At 33.6% G+C, this 24588-nt stretch overlaps 2 protein-coding genes across 2 annotated transcripts in view; one reads left to right on the top strand and one right to left on the bottom strand.

The window, feature by feature from the left end:
- LOC111703916 (nuclear receptor corepressor 1) overlaps positions 1–24114 on the top strand; it is a 35455-nt gene extending 11341 nt beyond the window's left edge. Inside the window, exons 9-18 of the mRNA XM_023476002.1 lie at positions 1128–1281; positions 2097–2183; positions 2690–2862; positions 4134–4377; positions 4721–4812; positions 5184–5269; positions 19603–19875; positions 20042–20322; positions 20528–20645; positions 21034–24114. Of these exons, the coding sequence (XP_023331770.1) occupies positions 1128–1281; positions 2097–2183; positions 2690–2862; positions 4134–4377; positions 4721–4812; positions 5184–5269; positions 19603–19875; positions 20042–20322; positions 20528–20645; positions 21034–24107 (4582 nt within the window). The 3' untranslated portion in view covers positions 24108–24114. The remainder of the gene's footprint in view (positions 1–1127; positions 1282–2096; positions 2184–2689; positions 2863–4133; positions 4378–4720; positions 4813–5183; positions 5270–19602; positions 19876–20041; positions 20323–20527; positions 20646–21033) is intronic.
- Positions 6571–10767, bottom strand: LOC111703917 (uncharacterized). Its single transcript, XM_023476004.1, has 15 exons — positions 10181–10767; positions 10021–10103; positions 9891–9959; positions 9580–9806; positions 9315–9383; positions 9094–9256; positions 8998–9022; positions 8691–8756; positions 8411–8464; positions 8220–8297; positions 7943–7993; positions 7817–7884; positions 7632–7695; positions 7416–7520; positions 6571–7235 (listed from the first exon to the last, which is right to left on the bottom strand). The coding sequence occupies exons 1-15, from the start codon at positions 10221–10223 to the stop codon at positions 7165–7167; spliced, it is 1236 nt and encodes a 411-aa protein (XP_023331772.1). The 5' UTR covers positions 10224–10767; the 3' UTR covers positions 6571–7164.
- Positions 24115–24588: the final 474 nt, after the last annotated feature.

The raw sequence follows: 24588 nt of genomic DNA, 5'->3' as shown, positions 1-24588 counted from the left end.
TGTTTTTTTTTCAAAAATGGGATTTTTTTCGAAAATTGTACTGATTGTACAGATTTTTTAAAAAAATGTACGGATTTTTAAAAAAATGTACGGATTGGTTTAAAAAAATGTACGGATTGTACGGATTTTTAAAAAAAAAAATTGTACGGATTGTACGGATTGTTTTTCGAAAATTGTACGGATTGTACGGATTTCTTCTGAAAATGTACGGATTTTTGTACGGATGTGTTCAAAAAAGTTTTGGCCACCCTGAACGTTGTTTAACTTAATAAGCTGTAGCTCCAAAACTGTCTTTCGAAATGTCAAATTATCCAGCAGTGCAGCATTAAAACTGTTTTGTGTATTGTATATTAATGCCTTTCGTTCTTAATCTCGTCTTCCTACTTCTATATTTACTGAGTTCTCCCTATCTGAGGAATAGTTCTGTTTTAATATGCATTATAGGGTTTAAACTGTCAAATTATACTTGTATTGAAGAAAACTATCTATTTAGCTTAAAAACAACTTGTTTTTCCAGCCTAAAATGTTGATAACAAAAGTAACGAAAAACACTTCTATTTATTCGAGAAAAATAATAACTGATACAATATTAAAGCATTTCCTGCATTATTTGTTAATTGAAAAAAATGAAGATAAAAAAGATTTGTGTGTGAACGTAAATTTGGCAAAATTTTAATTCAATTATTTTAGGAACCGGTCGTATTGTATATGAAAGTACATCTCAAATTGTAATATTTTGCTGGATTTATCATATTTAACAGATTTTCAAGCGTATTCATGGAAAATAATTTTGACAAATATGCTCTATTTTTATGAATCTGACATATTATTTATGATCTGATTTTTATAGTTTTGGAGGAAACATTTTTTGATAAAATAAACTCTTTTTTCGTCTTTTTGTTCTCAGTAAACTTAAGAATAAATTGCACGGTTTAACGTTTTTTTATGACACAACAATTTAAACCATTTTCACCCATGTTAGAATTATCGAATGTTTGTGTATATTTCCCTTTTCTCTAAGAGTTTAATTTCAATGTATACAACTGTCATAAGCTTGTACGTTGAAATTTATTTTGAAGAAATTTATTTGAATTTTTATTGCGAATTTACAAAGTTTCAATGTTTAGGTACATGACAGTAACGTACTGCAAGCTGACGAGTGTATGGACGAAGAAGGTTGATAGAGCCGAAAATAGTAAAAAGAAGAAGGAGAGAGAAGGAAAGAGTAGAGAAATGTATGAGAAAATGTTCCCAGAGCTTAGGAAGCAACGTGAAGATAAGGTACATAATTTATTGCAGTACACTGTGCACTATCTTAAAGGGACTGTCAGGTATTTTTGTAAGCCGGCGGACCATAACTAACTATTTAAAGATTATTGAAACAAATGCGCTTTTCTGTCTTCTATTTTAAAATCTTTGCTTTTGGGTTTCTTCAGAAAAGAAGGTTTACTAAAGTTTTGCCATGTTTTGGTTCGAAGGTTATCATTGGTAATTGATGACAGTTCACAAAGAAATAAAAATTCTTAATGTTAAAATTCCGCCGATAATCTCTCTTAAGTAAGATTATAAAACAAGTAAAATCATATATTTGATATTTTTTTATCTACAATGTGCACACTGTATATTTTCCGTTGTCATTCATGATATAATATTGTTAAGGAAAAATCAGATGTGTACTGAACAAAACAGAACACCTTTTTTAAGTACAAAACAACTATTTGAAGTACAATGACATCAATTTACAGTACAATGACAATTGTATTCTGTACAGCAATAACATGTATTAACAGTCCAATGATAGCTGTTTACAGTGCGATAACAGTTGTTGACTAAAAACAGCTGTCTACGGTACAATTACAAGATCTGTACGTCTACATTATATTAAAATTTGTTTAAGGCAACAGCTGTTTAAAGTTCAAAAAAAATTTATTCACCTGTTTAAAGTACATCGACTGTAGTTACAAGTCACTCTGTGTTACAGGAAAGAAACCTGACTCGTTGAAAAATAAACAATAAACAATTCTTAAAAATCTTCTAAATTTAGTAGATATGATGAAATAATATGAATGAAGATCTAACAATATTTTATTTTCTAGGAACGGAATGAACGATTGGGAACTCGAGGAACAGTTCGTTCTGATCAGGAGTTCCAGGATGTTATTGATAGAATACAGGAACATGAGGTAGGAATAGTATTAACGGATCAAGATATTCTTTAATGGAACAATATATCCTTCAATGGAACGGTATATCCTTAAATGGAACGGTATATCCATTAGTGGAATTGGATAAATCTTTAAATGGAACGATTTATTCTTAATCGTTTTTGAACAGAACGGGATATTATAAGAAAAGCTATCCATTGTGGAAATTAAAAAAAAATTTAGTTAATTTCTTCCATGAATCGTTATAAGAACAAAAACATTTTTGAAAGGAAAAGATTTCTAAACTTTTACTTTAAATACTTTCTCAAGAGATAAGATTTTAAGTTTTTTTATATAATTTTACCTGCAAAACAGAAAAAGAAAAATTTCAAGTGTTGTATTATTTTGATCGAAAATCTTTGGAGTAAAAGTTTTTTTTGAGAAAATATTTCTCTGAAATTAAAACTTCAAAGCTTTTAAGAAGTTTTTCTTCTTAAATGATTTTCTAAATATTTAAGATTTTCTAAATTTTTAATATTTTCAAGATGGAAGAGAAGAAAATGCATTCCTACGCCGTCATACCGCCACCCTTGCTACCGCCGGAGGACCGCCGGCGAAAGTTTACCAACAACAACGGTCATATACCGGACCCAATGCTAATCTACAGCGAACGGAAGTTCGTCAATATGTGGACGGACGCAGAAAAAGAAACCTTCAGGTTTGTAATTCTTAAAAGTGTTTCAACATTTTCTTTATTTTTCTTCAAATTTGTCTTCTGCAGAAACAAGGATGTTAATTGTTAAAATATAACAGGAAATACACAAAATCAACAATATCTTTCTCATCATAAATCAGAAAAAGGTTAAAAGTGAACACTGAACATGTCACAATGTGCATTTAACTTCATAAATTAAGGACTGCTTGACATTACGTGGACATCCCTTTAAACAATACTGTTATTCGGTTAAATGTGTGTGTGGGGGGGGGATGAAAAAAATCTCTCCCAATTAAAATATATTTAGAAAGTGAAGTTTGTTTAATCTGTTTTAACCAGAAGTACTTGAGCCTGGGTAAAGTACTAAAGAGTATTCATGTTTGAGTATTTGATTCTATTAGTTGTAAAGTGGTTCCACTAGAGGGATCAGTTTACACTATACTCCAGCACAAAGAAAATAGAGAAAATACAGGGTTGGCAAATGAACAGGAAAATGACTGGCGAATATATCATTTTTAGTTCCTTTGTGTCCAAAATATATAGTTATAGCCAGTTATAAATACTAAATCATTGCAGCATTCAAAGAACGTGCTCGAAGACGACAATCATTCCGTTTTTACTATTGCCAATTCTCACCGCTCATATTTGGCGGATTTTTAGCTGTGTTTTAGATACAGCGCAAAATTTATGTAAAATCACGGATTTGTGATAAAATCGCGAATTTAATTCAAAAGATTTAAAAAAAAACTTGCAAATGATTTGTAAAACCCTGATCTTCCAATAGAAAATAGAGTTTTAACAACAACAAAAATTGAAAAGAAGAAAATATTTGATTTAAACGAAATTCGTTAATAAACATTTTTAAGCTAAAACATATCCGGATCCATTTTTACAGGTTTCATCAGAGACCCCTCTAATTTTGAATTATCGTTTTTTTTTCTCAATATCATTAACTATTAATCTCAATCACTAACAATTAAATTAAAGACAAGTAGGGTGTACTGTCATGTTATTCCACACAGGGTTCTGTTCAGCCACAAGAAACTGGAGAGAGTTGTATAAGAACCTGACTGTTCTGAGCTCCCTTGATGCTAACACTAGATCCAGATTCAATCGAAAGAATTAACGTCTTTCCTACGAGTTTGGATACTTAATACCAGCTAACCAGACTTGTTATTAAGGAGTATAATTAAAGCTCCCAGTAGCAAAATCTCAATTTGCGTAACCCGTGTAAAATAAAAAGGTTACACAAAAACTAATAATATTTTGTTAAGGGAAAAGTACTTGCAGCATCCAAAGAACTTCTTCGTGATTGCGCAGTACCTGGAGCGTAAGTCCGTCCCGGACTGTGTACAGTACTACTATCTCTCAAAGAAGACGGAAAACTATAAACAGCTGTTGCGTAAGTCAAGAACGAAAGGCGGAACCAGAACCCGGCGCCCCAACAATCCCACCGGCGAAGTTATCGCACCCAACGTTCCTGGCGTTGTCACCCGCCGTACAGTACAAGGATTACAGGTAATCATATCTATATAAAGTAGTAAAACCCACAAGCTCAATTTTTTGTGGATATTTATGTAACTTCAGCCGGCCGAAATTTAACATTTTTGTCAACAAAATATATTAATATTTTTTGTGTTCATAGATAAATCTGCAAAATTCTTAGAAGCATAATGTACGAAGATAGAATGGCGACTTTTAAAGCAGCATTTAAACCTAAAAATTGTCACGGGAAAAATAAGCAAAGCCTATTTTTTCATTAAATTCTGAAATATTTATATTCTTCTAATAAATATTGGCGAAAGGTGGTTAAACCTTCTCATATTTTTTTCTTGTATTTTTTACGATTAATTTTGTCCAGGAGAAGGATGGAGATGGAAAAGTGAACAGTAGATCTAATACTCCCCAACCCTCTAGTAAACTGGATAAGGACTTGGTAGAAGAGAATTTAAGGTAATAGGAAAATTTTTTTTTTTAAAGAAGGTTCTGAGTTTTAATTATTCCAAAAATGGAAAGTTGAGAATTTTATTTTTCATTTTCTCTAAAGTTCAGTCCTAAGTAAACCTAATAAAAAATTTGAGTGCTTTGTTTTTTTCAAGTTTAATTTTAGAAAAAATTATTTCTGTCAGATGCATTTTTTTAAAAATTATCTTCTGTAAAAATCACTTCATTTTTGTCCCTTAGAAAAAAATTCTTGACTAAGAAAACTTAAAACTGAATTTGGACAAAGCGCAGAACGTTACTAAGTATTTTAAAAAATCGAAATCTTTAAATTTTCATGATTTTATTTTAGCAAAATTTTGATTATTTTTTCATTTGTTTAGTGAGAAGGACGGAGGAAAAGGACGTAAAGGTGGAAGAGAGAAGAAGGTTGATGAATCCTCGGATGACGAGGATACGGTTCAATCAGGTTAGTCAACTTAAACTACACCAGGGGTGTAATATTCCTTGAAAAACCTTTTTCCCTCCTGTCTGATTTTTTTGTTTGGTTTTCGGTCTATTGGAAAAATATATTTTTAGGGAAAAAGTATCAAAAAGATGAAAAAAACTCGCCTTTTGATGTTAAATTTTTCATCCCCCTGATTAATTTATGCAGTGGGACCCATCTTATCTAAAAAGAACATTAGATTTGGTGTAATAGTTGTTTGATCTAACTATATGATGTTTTTATTAGATTTGGTATAATAGTTGTTTGATCTAACTATATGATGTTTTTATTAGATTTGGTATAATAGTTGTTTGATCTAACTATATGATGTTTTTATTAAGTAAACATTACCTACCTTATTATATATTAATACCCTTTATTATATAATTAGTTAAAGTGTACTTGTCCAAAATATCTTTGTTGAATTTTGCTTAAAAGAAAATATTCTTGATTAATATAGAAGAGGGTAATGGGGATTTTTGTCACGAAACAGTCATCTTAAACTGATGTCGGACACAGAGATTTTATTTTCGTTATAAAATTACAGGGTTACCCCCAACGAATGAGACTGTAAAGACGGCCTAAAACTCACATAGATCCCTTGAATATATTAAGCATTGGAAAATAATCTTTTAATTTGGAAAAGAAAGAAATAAGTTGAAAGTTTCAGAGATTCATAAATATAAGAAAACAAACACTACAAATTCCGTACATGCCCCTCTAAAACCTCATCCTTTGTGGGTGACCCTGTACTAGTAAAGTCATACCACTCCACTGGGAAGAATACTAATTGATAAGAACTAGAATCTGGTTAAAACTGGGTCTAACTTTGACTATCCTTTAAAAGTGCGTATACTTGTATATAAAAGTACGCAACGATGACTCGTTTATTTTTGCACAGAGGATGACAACATGATTTTCAATTTTCTCTTCACACTACACTACAACCCTCCGGGTTTTATTTATCAGGGAATTTAATTTTCTTATTTTTCATGAAAAATAACAAATTCCGCTTAAATTGTTTCAAGCTCTGTTCAAGAAAAATTGATAATAACATATTTTTTTAACATTTCTAACATCGATATTATTTAATTATGCATTAACTGCCGATCCTTGAATCCTTAAATATTTGACGTCATTTCACAAACTTTTACAACTTTCTGCGAGCTCAGCAAATTTCATGGATTTGTTAAGTGGGGGAATAGTTTAAATCCAGGGGAAAAGAAACAAACGAAGCAGATTATTTTTAAAATCTAATCTAGCCTGAAAATAATTTCAGAGAATACAAAAATTTCTTCTTTATTTCTACTAATGATTTTTAGGATTAAGTATTTAGGTTTTCTACAGGTTCTAGATTTGTACTGTTTTAGTTCTGGTTCTAGGTTTCTTGAATTCAGTTTTTTTCTCATCTTAAAAGGTTCCAGGATTTCTAATAGCGGTTCTAAAAATCGTTCCAAGGTTCAAATAAAATTATTGAAAGATTGTTCCATTTCGCCGATTTTACGAAGGTTCAAAGATTATTGCTTGAGATTTCCAGAATCCAGAATCGAAATTAAGGTTCCAAAACTACTGTTAGAGGTTCCAATATTATTGTTTAGAGGTTCCAGGTTCCAATATTATTGTTTAGAGGTTCCAGGTTCCAATATTATTGTTCAGAGGTTCCAGGTTCCAATATTATTGCTTAGAGGTTCCAGGTTCAAATATTATTGTTTAGAAGTTCCAGGTTCCAATATTATTGTTTAGAAGTTCCAGGTTCCAATATTATTGTTTAGAAGTTCCAGGTTCCAGTATTATTGTTTAGAGGTTCCAGGTTCCAATATTATTGTTGAGAAGTTCCAGGTTCCAATATTATTGTTCAGAGGTTCCAGGTTCCAATATCATTGTTTAGAGGTTCCAGGTTGTTGAAATGTTGTTTGGTCGTCTTCTGAGCTATGATCTGATGCGTTCTCTAAAATTAAAATAACAATTAGAAAATCATTTTTGTTTACTGATAATAGTTTTGGTTTGTGTATTACATTAGTTGGGTAAGTATAAGTATAAGTTGTAGTTTGTAAGTGTACTTCAGTAGTTTATAAGTGTACTGCACTATTGTGTAAGCGTACTGCTCTATTATTTCAGTGTACTGCACCTGTGGTGTGCCACATTTTCTTGTGTTTATGAACAAAGTAGTAGGAAGGGAACTTGGCCCCGCACTGCTTACATGGGTAGTACTGTACATTCGTGTCCTTAAGAACTAGAAGAAAATATTTATTTTTAAATTCTGAAGTTTTTAAAAAGTTATTATAATTAAATTAAAAGTTATAATTCTGGGTAACATTGGGTATGCTTGATTTTATATATTTACCGGATAGGTTTGAAGTAATCTCTTTTTCCTGTAGTTCTTCATAAACTGGATTAATATGTCTTCTCTGCATCAGAAACCATTCATTTAACTGCATAATATACAAGATTTCGTAAATATGGGTTATTTTTATCTTATTATGTTATTATCATAGTCTGAATTTAATATTTTGAAGAAAGTATGGTTTCCTTGTGTTTCTGATAACAATAATGGGATTTGAACACGTGGTTGCAGAACACACACGTATAAGTTTCTCCTACAAATTATGTTTTAAAAATTTATATTTTTTCTTCCTTAAACAAATTAATTGCTACCGGTTTCATTTTCTTGATCATCAACTGAAATTTCTTCCTCTTGGGTTTTATCTAAAAAAAAGCTTAAATTATTTGTTTGATGATCGTGAACTCTTTTAAGACTATACCCGATTCACATCGGTACCCTGTAAAACTTTCGCTGAGCATAAAAATAGATATCCTTGTTTTTATATCTGAAAATGTGACGAAATCCGGTATTTTCAATTGAAAATTTTCAATGTTAAAAAGGTTAATTTGTGAATCGTGGATGCCCCTCTACAGTTTCTTTGATTCCTACCTCGTGTGTTCTGATTTTGCTCTATGTTAAAGAACTGGTTAAAAATCCTGTGGAATTTGACTGGCCCATCGCAGGCAGCTAGGAGTCGGCACTGGTTACAAGCTTGTAGAATTTTTAAACAACAAAATGGGTTTTATAAGTTGTATTCGGTTGAATTAATACAAAAAAAGGTATTTTTTTGTAACCAGTTCCTGCATTCTGTTCAGACATAATATTCCCTTCTGTTTCCACAATATTTGATAAACCTAGAATATTTGGTTAAGTTTGAAGGGTGCCAACTTTTTAAAGGGGTTGTAGGATTATTTCCGCAGTTGGTCGATACTATTGGTTTTCTGTATCAACCACAGGGTTCATGTTTGTAAATTGACGGGATTCATTTCAAACGGGTAAAAATAAGTTTTGTAGAAAGTAATATCTATTGTGTGCAGATATTGAATATATATTAACAATATTTACTGTATATATATTTACTTTTTTCTCTTGCCAATGGTTTCTCGACAGACGCCAGGGGTTTATTCTCATTCTCAGTACTAGAATCTAAATTAGGGAAATATTTAGAATACAAGTCATTCAGGTCGCTTCGTGCCCCTTTCAGCTTTTATTAGTTGTTTTTAAACCGCTCTTTTTTCCTTTTACATTTCACGGATTTTTGTTTTGTTTTCAAAAAAAAATATCAACGTTTTCTACGCAATCACTAAAAAATTGGAACCTTGTCGGTCTAGCTGTAATGATGTTTATTGGATACAAATCAACCAATTATAAATAAATAAAAGATCACCTGCTTTCTGAGGTTCAGTGATTTCCTGTAAATATACACATATTTAGATGATTTTTTAAAAGTGATATATTTAAAAATATCAATTATACTGTTTACCATTGGTTTTGCCATCTGTTGACTGATTGTGACAGGAAGACAAGAAAGTCCATGGACTTCATCTTGGACTGAAAGATTCAAATGGTTTTGTAGTCCATGGACTGTAGTATCAGTCAGTCGGCTGTACATTGGCAGAAGGCGGCTTGGTGTCGGACGAATAATTCTAAGAAAAATAATTGGTTTAAATTCAAAAGTTTATTTTTTTTTAATTCTTAACTCACCTTGAATTGGCACTGTTTGCGCTCCAGGCTTGCGACGGTTGAGGTACTGGATAGGGAAAAATATCCTTCCTTTACATCAAAAGTATAATTGTCTATTTTGTGTGAATTGTATAGCTATTTTGCTTTTAATGGTCACTGTTTTTGTTTAAATAGTCGCAATTTTGTTTTAATGACGCCATGTTGGGTTAAAGACGCCATGTTTTCAACTGACGCCAATTTTTAAATGAACTCTATTTTGGTTGTTTAAACAGTCACTATTTTTTACCTGTGATTCAAAATGTGGAGAGGATCCAATGGGGTGGAAGGACTTAACTCAATTGGTCTTGTTTGCAGAATTGGTTTGGTCTGGGGTTGGAGGAGGGATGAGAGGGCTGATGGAGAATGACCAAGGGTTAAGGAGGGGGGTGGGAAAAATTTACTGTGATTTTGAATATATTGTTGACATTGAAGAACTGCGGTTGGGAATTGGAACACTTGAGCATACCAGAATATCTTAATATTAAATCCTTGAAATAACAAGAACAAATGTTTTCTTATAAAAAAGAAAGTATTAATTTTAAGACTAAATTAACTAACCTCAAAAACGTTAGAATGAGATAATGTCATGTGACCAGTGTGAAGGCATGAGAGAAGGTTGGAAAACACCTGAAAAATGTTAATTAGATATCAGATTATTTTAAGACCGTAGTTTTTGTTTAAATATAACCTCGGGGCTGACGGGAGGGAGGGTTGGATGAGCCCACAGATTGTTTAAGTATGAAGAATGGTTTGCTGCGGCCAGCAATCTTTCTATAGTACATTTTTTATATAAAACTTTTAATATTAAATTTCTTTAAATTTCTTATTTATTAAATTCATAATTTTACCATTGACTTCTTCTGGTGTAATCGGTATTTCGGAGTGAAGCATTATTTTCTACAAAAATATTCTTAGTAAGCTATTTTTTTATCAAGAAGTATCAATAAGGACAGCTGAAGAACTATTAAATCTTGATATATGCATAAATGTGAATGGTTGATATGGAACTCAGAACTGAAGCTTTTCATTTCAATCTTCTTCATATATACCCAGGATGAAAAGGGATGAATAGGGATGAATAAGAATCAAGAATGTATTCATGAAGTTTTGAGTAAAATCCTAGGTTTTGTTTATCCTTAATCCCCTGGTGTTAACTCTAGGTTTTAACCCCTGTGAAGAATATCTAACCCTGCTCCTAGTTCCTCTAGTTCCTAGAGCCCTCAGGGATCTAAACTCAAGCGAATCTGTTAAGTAAACTAAACCAGAGTCCGACTGATGAATTTCACATGAATCCAATAAAGAAAATTATTTGCCGAGGAAAATTTGAAAGAGAAACCTTGATCTATTATTATATTGTGCACATGTTCCAACATTAAGTATTTAGTACTTGTATTGTAGAGGTTTTTTTAAGTTGATGAGCTGTTCACGTTTCTCATTTTTATTTTGATTCATTTTAATTTTGGGTTTTCTTAAAAGTGACCTTTGGTCTAAAAAATGGGGGAATTTGTTTTAATGAATCACTTTTCAAGCTAGAAAATGGGGGAATTTGTTGTAATGAATCACTTTTCAAGCTAGAAAATAGAGGAATTTGTTGTAATGAATCATTTTTCAAGCTAGAAAATGGGGGAATTTGTTGTAATGAATCACTTTTCAAGCTAAAAAATGGGGGAATTTGTTGTAATGAATCACTTTTCAAGCTTGAAAATGGGGGAATTTGTTGCAATGAATCACTTTTCAAGCTAAAAAATGGGGGACTTTGTTGTAATGAATCACTTTTCAAGCTAGAAAATGGGGGAATTTGTTGTAATGAATCACTTTTCAAGCTAGAAAATGGGGGAATTTGTTGTAATNCATGAGATGCTGAGACAAATGTTCCACCAGTTTCTGTTCTCTCTATCCAGTCTACAGCCTAGAATAGTAGAGATTCAATGCTAACGATCCATTATATATATATATGTCAGCTATAGCTAGCCGAACTGCTGGACCGAATGGGCGGACATATGTAGAGATTAGTTCATAAAAGTCGAAGAAATAAAAAATTAGCGAATCAGCATTTTATCATAAATCTCCATATTCTAAAATACAATCCTTATTTTGGTTGTGGTTCGCCTCGACATGAATAAAATTTATATTTTGCTCTCAAATATTTTCTTCTACTGAATTTAAATGGCAATTATATAGTTAATTCTAATTCCATAGTATTTGCATAACATGTGTCCATAATCAAACATACTAATGAAGCCTTATCTCTCAAGTCGAATTACTAGAATTAAATATATATCCAAAAAAAATAACTATGAAGGCTGTATAAAATCTATCTCGAAATATAAAATTAAGTCAGTACCTCTAAACAAAGACCCTCGCCTTGAAACTTAAAAAGTTAAAATTAATTTCCAAAATTAAAAATTTTAGTCCCGAAAATGATTTACGAAACTTAAAAACTCCCATCCCGAACTTAAAACTCCCGTCCTGAAATTGATACCAAAAATCTAAATTTCCAGTAAATATCCCGAAAAAAATTCCCGGTCCCGACTTTAGTTCATATCCCGACGAGTATGAAAAAGTTGATATGATAAAAGGATATAAGATGTAGCTGAGTAAATAGAGGACCCACTCATCTTATAATTAATTCTTGCCGGGCCCGGGAATACCACATAAAGATACTTACTCGACCCGGGAAAAAAATATAATATTTTTTAGATCCTCTGGACATGTAAAGCTAACAATGTGTTTAAAGAAAGGAATTATCAAGCTGAAGCATCTTTGCAAATTTTGAGCTAAAACTTTTGTTAACTTGGAATTAAATCTAGTAAATATGTATGCACCTATATGATGGACTCTGGACTCCCTACATTTTTATGGACCCTGGACTCCCTATATATTGGTGGACCCTAAACCTACTTCATATGAATCAAATTTAGACCGAACTCTTGTGTAAACATTATATTAATCATGGAATTGGAGAGCAAACATATGTTCCACACAACTTTTTCAGATTTCAATTCATAAAATTCCCTTCACTGACAGACCATTTCTTTTCAGGATTTAGGAAAAGGGGGGGGGGGGGTTATGACAAACATTTTAGCACTCCAATCACGATAGGTTAACCTACGAAATAATTTTTAATTTGAAAAACAAGTTACTTGGATTGCATTCATACATATGGAAGACGCAATGCTTCTTGTAAATTTTGAGGAATTTGAAAAAAATAAGGGCTAGGATCAGTCAAAATTTAATTATCTGTTATATTTGTTTCTGTGTAGACAAGAAGTCGGAAAATTTGTACTGCCACCCAAATCATAACTTAAAGTTATGAAGATATGGCACATTCCGTTACTAAAAACTAGTTTTGTCGTAGTACTCTTCTGAAAAATATATATTAAAAGACTTTCCACTAATGTATTAAACTTAATTCCCTCTTTGTTTGATGAAAGATAAAGAAAAGAACCTAATTTCATTTATATTTAATACTTAAACGGTATAATTTGTTGACAAACTTTTTCAGATGAAGCATTTTAATCATATCCTATATATAAAGAGGTTACTTTTTATTGTAACGTTTCGCGGAATACCCTCTAGCTCACATTAGTTTTAAGACACGTATATTTGGTCCGTTTTAAATATAGGCGGTATAGAAAAGTATAATGTTTCTTTGAAAGTACAATTCTATTCTTTACTTTTAATTTTTAAATATATTTAAGGGGAAAAAATAAAGAAAACGTCAAAAGTAACAATTTGATTTCGTAAAGTTATCTTGAATTTGAAGTATGGAAGTAGGAGTTAGGACGGCCCTAGAAGACTGATTTGATTTGAATTACAAAATGCTGGGTAAAAGAAGTTATCACGTGTCTAAATCGTTAATATCTAACCAATCTTCTATCGGAGACAACATTTTGCACATAGAGGGGTAACTATAAATTGGAATAGACTTCAAAGACGACCTGAAACTGAGATTGTTCAAATAATTAATTCATCGCTAGCTAGGTCTGAAACTCGTAAAATATGACGATTCGAAGAATGAAAATTGTTTTGTCCTTAGTCAAAGAGAATAGAATATATTATAGTGAAATTTAAAAAAAACCCTGGGTATGAATTTTGTCAGTCACTTTGAGCCTAAAAGGGAGTTAAAAGTGTACAATTCATGTAAATGTTCACAAATTCTACGCAGTACATCACACTAATACAATTCCAATTTCTTTGTTTTATACAGTTGTTAAATAACTTTAAACGTGTGTGTTTGCTATAGGTGAATTGAAATCATTATTTTAATAAAAGTAAATACCTACAAAATTGTTACTCTTTTTTGCTTCAGACTCTTTTGTATACTGCAAGTAATATCTTGTTTTAAATAATTGTTTTAAGCTTTTAGGGCGCTTCGTGCCCATCTTATATTGAAATGTTTTCCTTCCATTTCACAGTTTTATGAATCCCACTGTATAAAAGTTATGAATTTAAAATTCAATTGGTTTTACTGTTTGATTACCTCAAATTAAAAATTATGTTTTTTACTAAATAAAAACATCAAATTTATTTTTATGGAAGCTTATTCTGAAATGAAGTAAACCTGCAGTATGGAAACAGTACAACAAAATGGCCGTTTTACACTTTTTTCGAGTAAATTCCACTTTAATATATTCTATTTTCTTTGGCCATAATTTTAATTATGTACGTGTAAAATAACTAATTATGACAGTAGAATATAAGACTATTTCCTCTTCCGATTCAAATATTAGCTTTTTTTCTCTTCCGGCAGCCATGAGCCATTTACATGTACATTTAGGACCTGTAAAGTGTGATTTTTAAAAATCCAGCCGCGTCACGCAAAAAAAGCACAACTCAAACCATTTTTTAAATTCTACATAAGAATAAACTATTAATATTTAAAAAAGAGGTCGTTTGTTTTAGATTTTGTGGGTAAACTAAGTAATTTTTCGTAGTCTGAAAAATTGTTCAGAGTAGTCTGAAGAATAAGAAAATATTATTAAAATCACAATATTTAGTGTCATGACTTACGCGTTACAGATTTTATCAAAAAAAATAAACAATTTTTAGCAATTTTCTCTTAACACATTGCACATTTTCACACAAGGGTACCCTTCCAAACTAAAGTGTATTTTATGGTGTGTCATGGTTAATATTCATATTGCTCTCAAAAATAAGCCATTTTTTTTATGAAAATCAGAATTTAGATTTTCAGAAAAACAGTTTTGCAGTTTACATTAAGAGGAATCACTTTAATATAAAGATTTAAATATATTTTTTGCGTGATGTGGCTGGATTTTTGAAAATCACACTTTAATGGCCCTAAATATATCATAAAAGTAGTTTTACCCGGAAGAATCAAATGTGGTGGTACGGAAGAGGAAATAGTGGTGGCTCATGTCTGCCGGAAGAGTAAAAAGTTATTATGTGGCCCGGAAGAGGAAATAGTGGTGCATGTGGCTCATGGCCGCCTGCCTGTGCTCTTCTTAGGGGGGTACACCTCTTTTTCATGAATAAACTTATTCAATGAAACTTGCATAACTGTAGACCAGGAGGACGACATTTAAGTCATCATACAGGGTTACTCAAAAAGGTTGAGACTTCAGAGACGACTATACGAAATATATACTGTTCGTTTTCTTATATTAATGATTCCCTTAATCTTTTTTCTTAATTATAGTGAAAACCATAGATTTTTTTCCGGGTGGTTTCATGGGGAAAATGGTTGGCATAGGTATGCCAAATATTTTGCTATTTATTTCATATCGCGAAGGTAGGCCATTACGGAGGCAGAAGAGTTTTAAATTTTACCTAAATAAAGTTTGACATCATTCTCATGTCTCTAAAGATTTAAACATAATTTAATCATTGCAATACTTTAGTCTATCCATATTTTATGCCCTAACTTGGCCAGATTTGTTCAACAGAAAATAAATGAAGGACGAGGATTTCGAGGTAGTTCGGACGAGGAAATGAGGAGAATGTGGCTCGGACAAGAAGTTGTTGTGGCTGGCCTTCCTCCCCTTGGTTAAGCCTTCTGCCTTAAATTTAGACTTTTAGTAGCCTTTGATTGGACAAAGAAAAAACACGTTTACGTCGCAGGGAATCATAAATATATAAAAATAGACAGTCTAAATAGTTGTAAAGTCTTTGAAATCTTATTCTTTGTGAGTGAGAATGCATTCTCTTAAATGCATCCAAGTTGAAATAAAGGAAATCTAAATGTTCTTTCTTTTAATCTAAAAGTCGTCTTTACGTTTGGGATTTTAGACTTTTGTTAACTGAATCCCAGGAAACACAGAAATCAGAATAAGTAAAATGTTTTTACTTATCTCGGATTTAAAACTATCCCCCCACCCCCATAGCACTTCTTGACCACCTCCACCCCTCCAGTTGAACCTTCCGTGATTATACTATTCTTAGTTAGGGAAGGTTAATATAGTCACAAAGGGTTAATGTTTCGGTTTCTGCACGTCGCATTTATTAATACATTTTTAAAACTAGAGATTTGTAAATCGACGCCGCGCTACATGTTTAATTTTCAATTATAAGCCCTTCGTTTATATTTGTCTAAGAAGGAGGGTGGAAAGGTAAACCAGGTAAAGCTTAAATTTGATAGTTAAATAAACGGAACCATTCTATACGTATAAAATATACTACTCCGGAACTAAACACAAATATAATTTTTTAATATCTATAAGTATGTTGTACTAGATAGGGATGGGTGGTAATAACTAATAGCCAGATTTCTGTGACGTTTTTGCGACTTCGTATCCTCTTTTGCTACACACAAGAGTAAAAGAAGCAAACTTGATTGGTGTAATATGATTATTTCAACCCTTTCTTATAAGTATATATGTATATAGCTTTTTAGATAAATGAGATATTTGAAAACATGAAAGATAATTTTAATTTAAAAAATAGTTTACTGTTTCCATTCAAATTTTTTAATTTTAGATCAATATGGGTTGCAACATCAGCGGTGTTTGTTCAAGGTAAGGGTTGGATAGAATTCAAAATATTTGACATTGGAGGGGATGCATGCGCCCTTCTACCCCCCCCCCCCCCTTCCTTGAACAGTTTGGTTGGACGCCCCCGGAAATTTGTAAGAAAGTAAAAAGTATATTTTTTCTTTGTTCCATTGCCACCTATTGTACTTGAATTGATAATCTATTTGACTAACACAAAATTATTTTAAAGGTCGTCTTCTGAAGATATTGATGAGACTGATAAACCACCAGGAGGAACAAATCAAATTAAAAAAAAAACACCTGAGATTTTTAAGATAAAACCTCAAGAAGAAATGTAGCAAATTTTGTTGGTTCTTTGTTTTAATTTACCTTATATATTTACCTTACATATAATTTATGAAAAAATTACTTTCTCCTATTTTATGATAAACTTTATTGGTAGTAAAAAAACTGAAATAAAAATGTTCTTTGTTTAATATTTAATGATTGTTTATCAATAGAACGGAAACAATACAGCTGGGATTTAAAAACAGAATCAGATCTTTCTAAATATACAATAGATTCTAAAGGTAAAATCAAAGAGTTATTTTAAGTGAATCTTTTTTTTTAAAGAATTCCATGTTCGATTTACAATGTACAACCCTTTTAACCCGTTTTATAGCTAAAAAAATGACACAGATTTTCTTGTTTTTCTACAGTCATAACCAAAATTCACGGCTAATCAGACGACTTTACATATATATTTCTGGTAATTTTAAACGAAACGTACAATAAAGGCAGACCACATTTCGGAATGGACAGGAATAGGGCATTTTTTTGTTATTATCGTTACACAAATCATATTTGTAAAATTCGATTGTAAAGTCGTCTAATTAATCATAAATTAATTCCGGGTCTTTTTGGTTATCACTTTATCTAAAATTAATATATTTTAAGTGTGGAATTTCTGTAAGGTGACTTTGTGAAAGGGAATCTGGCTCTTGGGGTCGCTTGAAATTATATGTATAGTGTACGTACACGGTACACTGTACAATCCCCTAAATCTATGAAAATTCAGCATTTTATCTGCATAGTTTCTGCATTACGCAACATAACCAAATATGAAAAAGAAATAATTAATATTATTACATTAAAACGAATTTAAAATGAATTTAAAAGTTTTACAAAGGACACATTTTAAAGGAGAAGGGGAGGTGTTCAGAGGACCAGGGTCAATAAATGGACAGCAATTCCAGGTATTAATTGTTTATAAAGGAAATATCGACATTATTGACTTTCCATCTTAAAGGGACTGTCCACGTAATTTTGACTACTGAGGATCGTCATGAAGCGTGAAACATTATGTTTAGTATAATTTTCCTTTAATAAAATGTGAAGTTTCAAGACTGAAATATAAATATAATCAATTTATTATTCAATCAAAAAAGAGATTTACAATATATACAAATCATGATTTGATTTTTTTTCTAAATATATATAAATATTATGTTTCAGATCAAGAACTGTGTAAGATCTCAGATTTATCTCTATGATTGGAGCAATACCATAACAATAGGGATATTTTACTCATTCTAAACTGAGAAATCTAAAACTAACAATGGCAAAACAGCATACGTTGGGCTATTTCTTTTATTTTTCAACCGTAAAACCCAACAAAATCAGGGTTTTTGTCATAAACCCTGATTTTATAATCCCTGTACTTTTGCAACCCGATGTCGTATACTTTTTGATGTTTCAAACTTTAAATTCCGTTAGATAAAATAGTCTATGATTTAGACTTTCAGGTTGTAAGATATAGGGATTGGAAAATTTCAGTTCCGCAAAAACTCATTTTCTTTAAATTTACGAAAAATAGATGAGATAATAAAATGGGAGAACTGTGACATCTAAATTGCCGTATATTGATAAAAAAGATGACGATTTAATGAAAACATACATACAGGAAGTGAGTCTTTGCAACAAAGTCAAATTTTCTAACTTATAATGGTGTACACCTTGATATTTCAAACATAGATTATTTGATCAAACAGAATTCATATTTTGAAATATCTAAGGGTTACGATTTTGAGTCAATCCCTTTATAAAAGGTGAAGATTAAAAGCTGGATATTTCAGAAAAATTGTGAAATCTGTCTATTCAGGGATAAAAATGATTAAAATATCTCTTATTGATTAGATGACTGCAAGCACTGTAAAATTTTCCTTGGTCCTGTCAAAGGAACAATTTTTCATTCAAAAAAATTTCCCATTTTTTAAATATAACATTTTTAAATAAACTTGAAAAAAAACATTTAGATTTTTTGCTCAAAGGTAAGAAGTATATATTTTATTATTAAAAAAGTCGAAAAATGTAATTTATGTTTTACATTCCTTGCTTTTTAAAATAAAAAATTTGCAAAAAGGGTCGGTTTTTGTGAGGGACTGCACGGATTGTACCATTGGTATGTTTTGTTATATTAAATATTTTAAAGTTTTTACTTTATATATATCACTGAAAAATCAAGTTCAATTGAAGCACAGGACTGAATTTTAGTTTTACAGTATATTTATGGACTATAAACGGGACAGTTCACAAAATTAAATTGGAGAAGAGCAGAGCTGTAAATGGCTTCCATGCTTGTCAAACAAATTTAGCTGTGAATCCTAGCGTAATATTCCTTCTTCGCTTTGCTTCTAGAATTTAGACATACCAGGCTTTTGGCCCATCTTCTATTTCAACTTTTAAATGTGGCTTTATCTGTGAGCAGTATAAAAAAAAGTTAGCGGATTTCATAATATTTTTTCGCGCATTTTCATAAAAAAAAAAAACTTTTGAGCACAATATTTTTTAATTTTAAACATTCATAAACCTTTCCTGGGGTCATGCGAGGTCCCGCACCAAATTTTGGCCCGATCGGTTCAGCCGTTTTGACGTTTATTGGATACAGACAGACAGGCAAGCAAGCAAGCAACGTGTATATATAGATTCTGGAAGCAAAGTGAATATTCATTTAACTGTATAACGGGTGTTAATCGTTACTATTACCTGCTGCCAAATTCAAAGCTAAAAAACAAGAATAGCTAACTTTGCTTTTGAACCTTTTTGTCCACACAAAATACTATTCTCAGTAGACCCCCGGCCCATTTTACTAACTATATCCCTCCCTCCCTTAATTCCCTCTTTGTTTGATGAAAGATAAAGAAAAGAACCTAATTTCATTTATATTTAATACTGAAGATAAAACATATTGTACGGGGGGGGGGGCGGATACAATAAACATTATTACATGTTAATCTTGCAGAAATTTTTTTTCCATTTTTAATATTTTGTTATTTTAGTCAAATGCGGTCCCCATCCCTGTGTTGTGTGCAAGACGACGGTGGACAGTTCGCGCGCAGTACCTAAAGAGCGTGCAGGTCAACTTGGTCTCAAAGAGGAGGAGGTAACGGAAAACTCGCGCGTCTGCAACAACTGTTGGTGTAAAACCCTGCGGAGTAAGTGTCCCCTCCTGTCCTGCTCAACTGCTGGGAAAGGGAAAAAATTGCGGCATCTTCCACATAAATGGAAGGAACTTCCTCAAGCTACTAAGGACAACCTCATTACAGAACTACGTAAGTTTATTTTGTGAATTCTAAAAACAAAAATCAAAAGAATGATCAAATTTTTAATTAAAAATTGTAAAAGTTGACTTTTAATCAATTTTATTAGAACTTACATGAAAATGAAATAAATCTTATACTATTTTAAGATCCATTTAAAATTAGATTTTTATTTTAGAAATACCATCTGGTACAAAGCAAGTTTGTACAACCTGCTTCGGTCGGATAAACAAGCGGATAGGACAGTTGGAGGAGGGAGAACGTAAGGCGGATAAGGAGGAGGTTAACTGGACCGAGGCGGAGGTTGATCTCTTGAAGCAGGGTCTTCGACAGCATGGAAGTCATTGGGACAAGGTGGCCGCCCTCATCCCGGAGAAGCGAGGCGACCAATGCAAGAAGTACTTCTACAGTATGCGGAAGAAGGAAAATCTTGATAAAATTGTTCAAGAGTATAAAAAGGTAATTTAGTGTCTATTTTTCTGTTTTTTCAGAGTTACGAAAATATAATTGATAATATTTGACTTAAAAGGCTAATTTAATTCTTAAGGATTATATTTGTTGTTAATATGAAACAAAAACAAAAAATCCTAAAATCCTCACAAAGGAATTTTTTTAGAAGAATGCTCAAATTTCTTATTCATATATGACCATTCTATTTTTTCAGGCAAACCGTCCTCAAGGTTCGGAGAAGCCGTCCTTGTCGTCGGACGAGGAGTCTGGAAGCAGTACGTCCTCTTGTGAGGACGAGAACAACCAGGACAAGAATCAGGACCAGAACAAAGGTAAATTAACAATTAAGAACATTCTTAACATCTGTAAGGGACTGTAAACGACATTCTAATAATGATAATAAAAAACGCCTGTTCACTACTGTACCTTTTAAACGGTTGTTTGAGTGAAATATCTTAAAGAAACAAATTCTAGGTATGGTTTCTTTATCCTCTTTATCTTTATTATAAGTAACTTTCAAGATCGAAAAATGTACCGAGTTTAACACTCTTTAGATGGAAAAACGACCTCTCCCATTGATCACAGGCAAAGATTTGAAGGGTACTGAAGTGAAATGGGCATGCTACTCTGTCTTAAATTAAAAGTCACTTAAGTTCGGTCTACACTCTACAGTCTTTAATACTAAAAAATGTTTGATTTTTAATTTTATTTATTTTTAAGATCTAAAAGCTCCTGAAACTCCTGCAGTTCCTATTACCCAAACTGCAGCTACTAAGTCTGATGAAGCTGGAAAGAAAGCTGAGGAGGGATATGATAGTGCTGCTACGATTAGTGCTGATGAGACCCTGGAGCAGGATCGAGGAGCAGGACGGGTTCAAGGGAAAGTGTTCCCAGTCACGGTTACCCCTTCTCCGGCTTCTCAGGCCGGTGCCGGGCCTATGACAAAAACAATTTATGTCAAGGATATCATGAACACAGTCATAGATCAGACCCTGAGTAAACCTTCTACTCAGCATAGAACCGGAGAAGTTTCTACGATCAAGGATCTGATTCAAGATCCTCCAATGCTTCAAGGACATGGAATCTATGGAAAGCCAACCCTTGGTTTACCCAGTCAGGAGTTTGATGTAAGATCTCAGGGTGGTCTTAGTCATGGTCAAATCGCCACCTCTGCTCCAACACACGCTGAAGAAGTTGTTCTCAACCTCACAACAACTAAACGTGATCGTTCTTCACCATCTCCACATCCTGGTCCTAGTGAACCGGTTTTTAGAACTTCATATGTTGAGAATCATAACCGAGGAGCTCCTGGTTTTGTTCCTACTCCAGCCTCTAGGGGAGAAAAGCCTCCAGAAGCTCATGGTGACAAGGACAAAACTACGCATAAAGATTGCATGGCTATAGGAAACCTGAAGTTACAAGAGATGTATAATGGTCGGTCTATACACTCACCAAGTCATAAGATGCATAGACCCGATCCTCGTCAGGATATTCTTCGCTCTGCTCCCATCCCCCCACCTCCATCTCATGCTGGTAGAATGGAAGGATCTGGATCTATAACACGGGGTCAACCTATACCTCCGCTCCCACAACATTCAACCGGCAGGTTTGATCTTAATCAGATGAAATCTCATCAAAATCCTAGGGGTTCGCTCACCAGTGGAACTCCAGTGTACACTGATCGCCGCACTGCTGCTGCATACACCCCGGAGCAAACAAGATCTCATCAGCAAACTATGATGGATATGCATAAGAAGGCATCAGCATACTCTGCTTATGCTCGTCCTCCAAGCCATGATTCTAGAGGTAGCAGTTCAAGAAGTGTGATAGAAAATGATTATAAAATTGCTCAAACATTACCAAGAAAGGATCAGAATGATGAACTAAGAGGAGTTTTTCCTCGCAGCATTGATAACCGAGGCAGAGATGTTCTTGTTGTTGATATGAAAAATGAACCCAGATTTGATCCTAGATCCTATGGATCGCAGAGGATGGTTGTCCCATCAAATCCCTACAGTGGAATTAGAACTGATCCTAAAGCTGACATGCCCTCTAGAGAACCTCCTCGTGGAGACCCTAGGGCAGATCTTCATGATCCAAGACTAGATCATAGAGCAGCTATGGATCCAAGAGCTAGGCAAGCTTTCTCTGCTTATCCGGTATCCATGCCTACGGGCCGAGAGACTGGTAGAAGTTCTCCACCCCGTACCCTTCCACCCAGTAGAGGGCATACAGGACCACCATCATCTGTACCCTCACCCAGACCTGGATCTATTACCAGTGGACTTCCCAGGAGCTCAGTTGAGATTCATACAATATCCAGACAGCCTGAAGTATCAATCACTAAGCAACCTGCTATGCCCACATCCAGACCGGAATACCCAACAACCAATCTGACCAACTTTGCAGAAATAGCAAGTCAGCAGGCTAAAATGCGGGAAAATGATCATAGAGGAAATCCTTCACTGACTGTCACCAGAACTGAGATAGGTGGTCCAAGTTCAGCACGTATGTCCCAAGATTTAGCTAAAGCTGGTTATGACAACAGGGTTGGAAAATTTGATGACAGGAGCAGGGTGGGAAGGGATTCTTTTAATGTTATGCCTGATCCTAATCGTATGGACCCCAAAACCTCTGCTGCATACAAAGCATTGGATCAAAGTATGACAACCAAGCGTCTAATTGATATGATTGTGACCAATCAAATCAACAAGAATCCCCCCGTCCAGTTCTCAAATACTCCTATGAGTTCTGCTGCCGCTAGCGTAGCTTCCTACTCCATGCCTTCACGCCCACCACCTCAATCCTTCATGGATGGTAAGGAGTCTCCGAGTAAGAAGACAAGTCGGAGCCCAAGCGTTAAGACAGAAGGGGAGGACAGGTCAATGCCGATGCGCAGCTCACCAGCAATGACCAACTCTCATCCTGAGCATGAAAACATGTTTAAGGAAGAGGCTCAAAAGCATAGAACATCACCTTATCCTGGTCCCTCTACCCAGGCGGAATCCTTGGAATATTGGAAGCGTAAACAGTATTCAGATCCTAACTTTATGCCACGCCCTCCCAGTCAAGGAAGTCTTCCTCGCCCACCTAGTGGAGGCGTTGCCCAACTCTCTGATGAGAGACAGATCATTCGGGTTGCACAGAATGCTTCTCCCAGACCGGATAAACCTCCTGGTCGACCTATGTTGGAGGCAATATCTCCTCCAGGCAGTGATCCCCCTAGGTCTACTCCTAATTACAATTACCCGGGAGCTGAACCTATGGTTAGATATTTTGCGGCTGCTCAGCGCAAGCCTCATGAAGTTGACCCAGCTGCAGCTAAGAGTAGTGGGGTCGTCTTTGATTATGTAAAAAACAAAATTGCTGAGGTTATGAAGAATGATAAGGGAGCTGAAACTGGAAAATCTCCAACACCTTCTGGAGTCTCAATGGGACCTCCTAACAAACGACCTCTGGAAATAGAGACCCGAGGCTCCCCAGCTGCTGACGTTGGAATGGAATCTCTCAGAAAGAGATACAAACCGGATGAAGCGACTGCCGGTAATGATATGCCGGATTCTCCCGGATCTGGTGAAATGGTTATAGATGAGACTGCTCGGCCAGATTCTGCACATTCACACAAAACCGAGTCCCCAGCCCCACATGCTGATCCAAATTTATATCAGGGATACAGAATGGGACAACAACTTCCTCCAAGATCATCACCCGGACAAGCAACAAGGCCGCCACCAGCTGCTAATAGCGCCACGGCCTCGGACCCACGATATGAACCACTCTCTGACGACGACTGACGAATAGTGCTAACCCGTCATAATAATTCCTTCAGATAGAAAGACTCTCTTAGCAGTGAATTAGTTCTGGAATGTTCTAAACATACAGGAATTTAATACGTGATATCTGTAATCTACTGTTGCTGTGTTAAATTGTCTAACAATCAGTTAATTATTTATTTATGAAGTAAAAAAATTAAATTGAAAGTGGAAATTATTGGTTATATATTATAACTAGATGTAAATCTACAAAATCTACAAGATAAATCTAATTGTGGGTTTTTGAGTTTCGACACTGGTTTTTTAAATTAAAGATCTTTATGAATTATAGTTGTTTGTGTAAACCTGAATATATTTCCTAGTTGGGTCTACACTCTTTACCAATAGATGAAATATAAATAAACTTATCTGTTAATTTATTGTTTTTCTTTTTGTATGTAGTTTTGATATACATGAGAACAGTTAAAAACTCGCATTTACAACATTATAATTTCTGATCGAG

This window comes from Eurytemora carolleeae, unplaced genomic scaffold (assembly GCF_000591075.1).
Source record: "Eurytemora carolleeae unplaced genomic scaffold, Eaff_2.0 scaffold528, whole genome shotgun sequence".
Classification (NCBI taxonomy): domain Eukaryota; kingdom Metazoa; phylum Arthropoda; class Copepoda; order Calanoida; family Temoridae; genus Eurytemora; species Eurytemora carolleeae.
The sequence above is the reverse complement of the archived record's forward strand: the minus strand, read 5'-3'. Positions and strand labels throughout refer to the sequence as shown.

Coding starts and splice junctions, on each gene's coding strand:
- LOC111703917 (XM_023476004.1), bottom strand. CDS start 10,223: ATGCTTCACTCCGAAATACCGATTACACCAGAAGAAGTCAATG. Junction 8,298..8,410: donor TATGTCTGAACAGAATGCAG/GAACTGGTTACA, acceptor GCCGACTCCTAG/CTGCCTGCGATGGGCCAGTC. Junction 7,236..7,415: donor GAAAATGTGGCACACCACAG/GTGCAGTACACT, acceptor TTTTAATTTTAG/AGAACGCATCAGATCATAGC.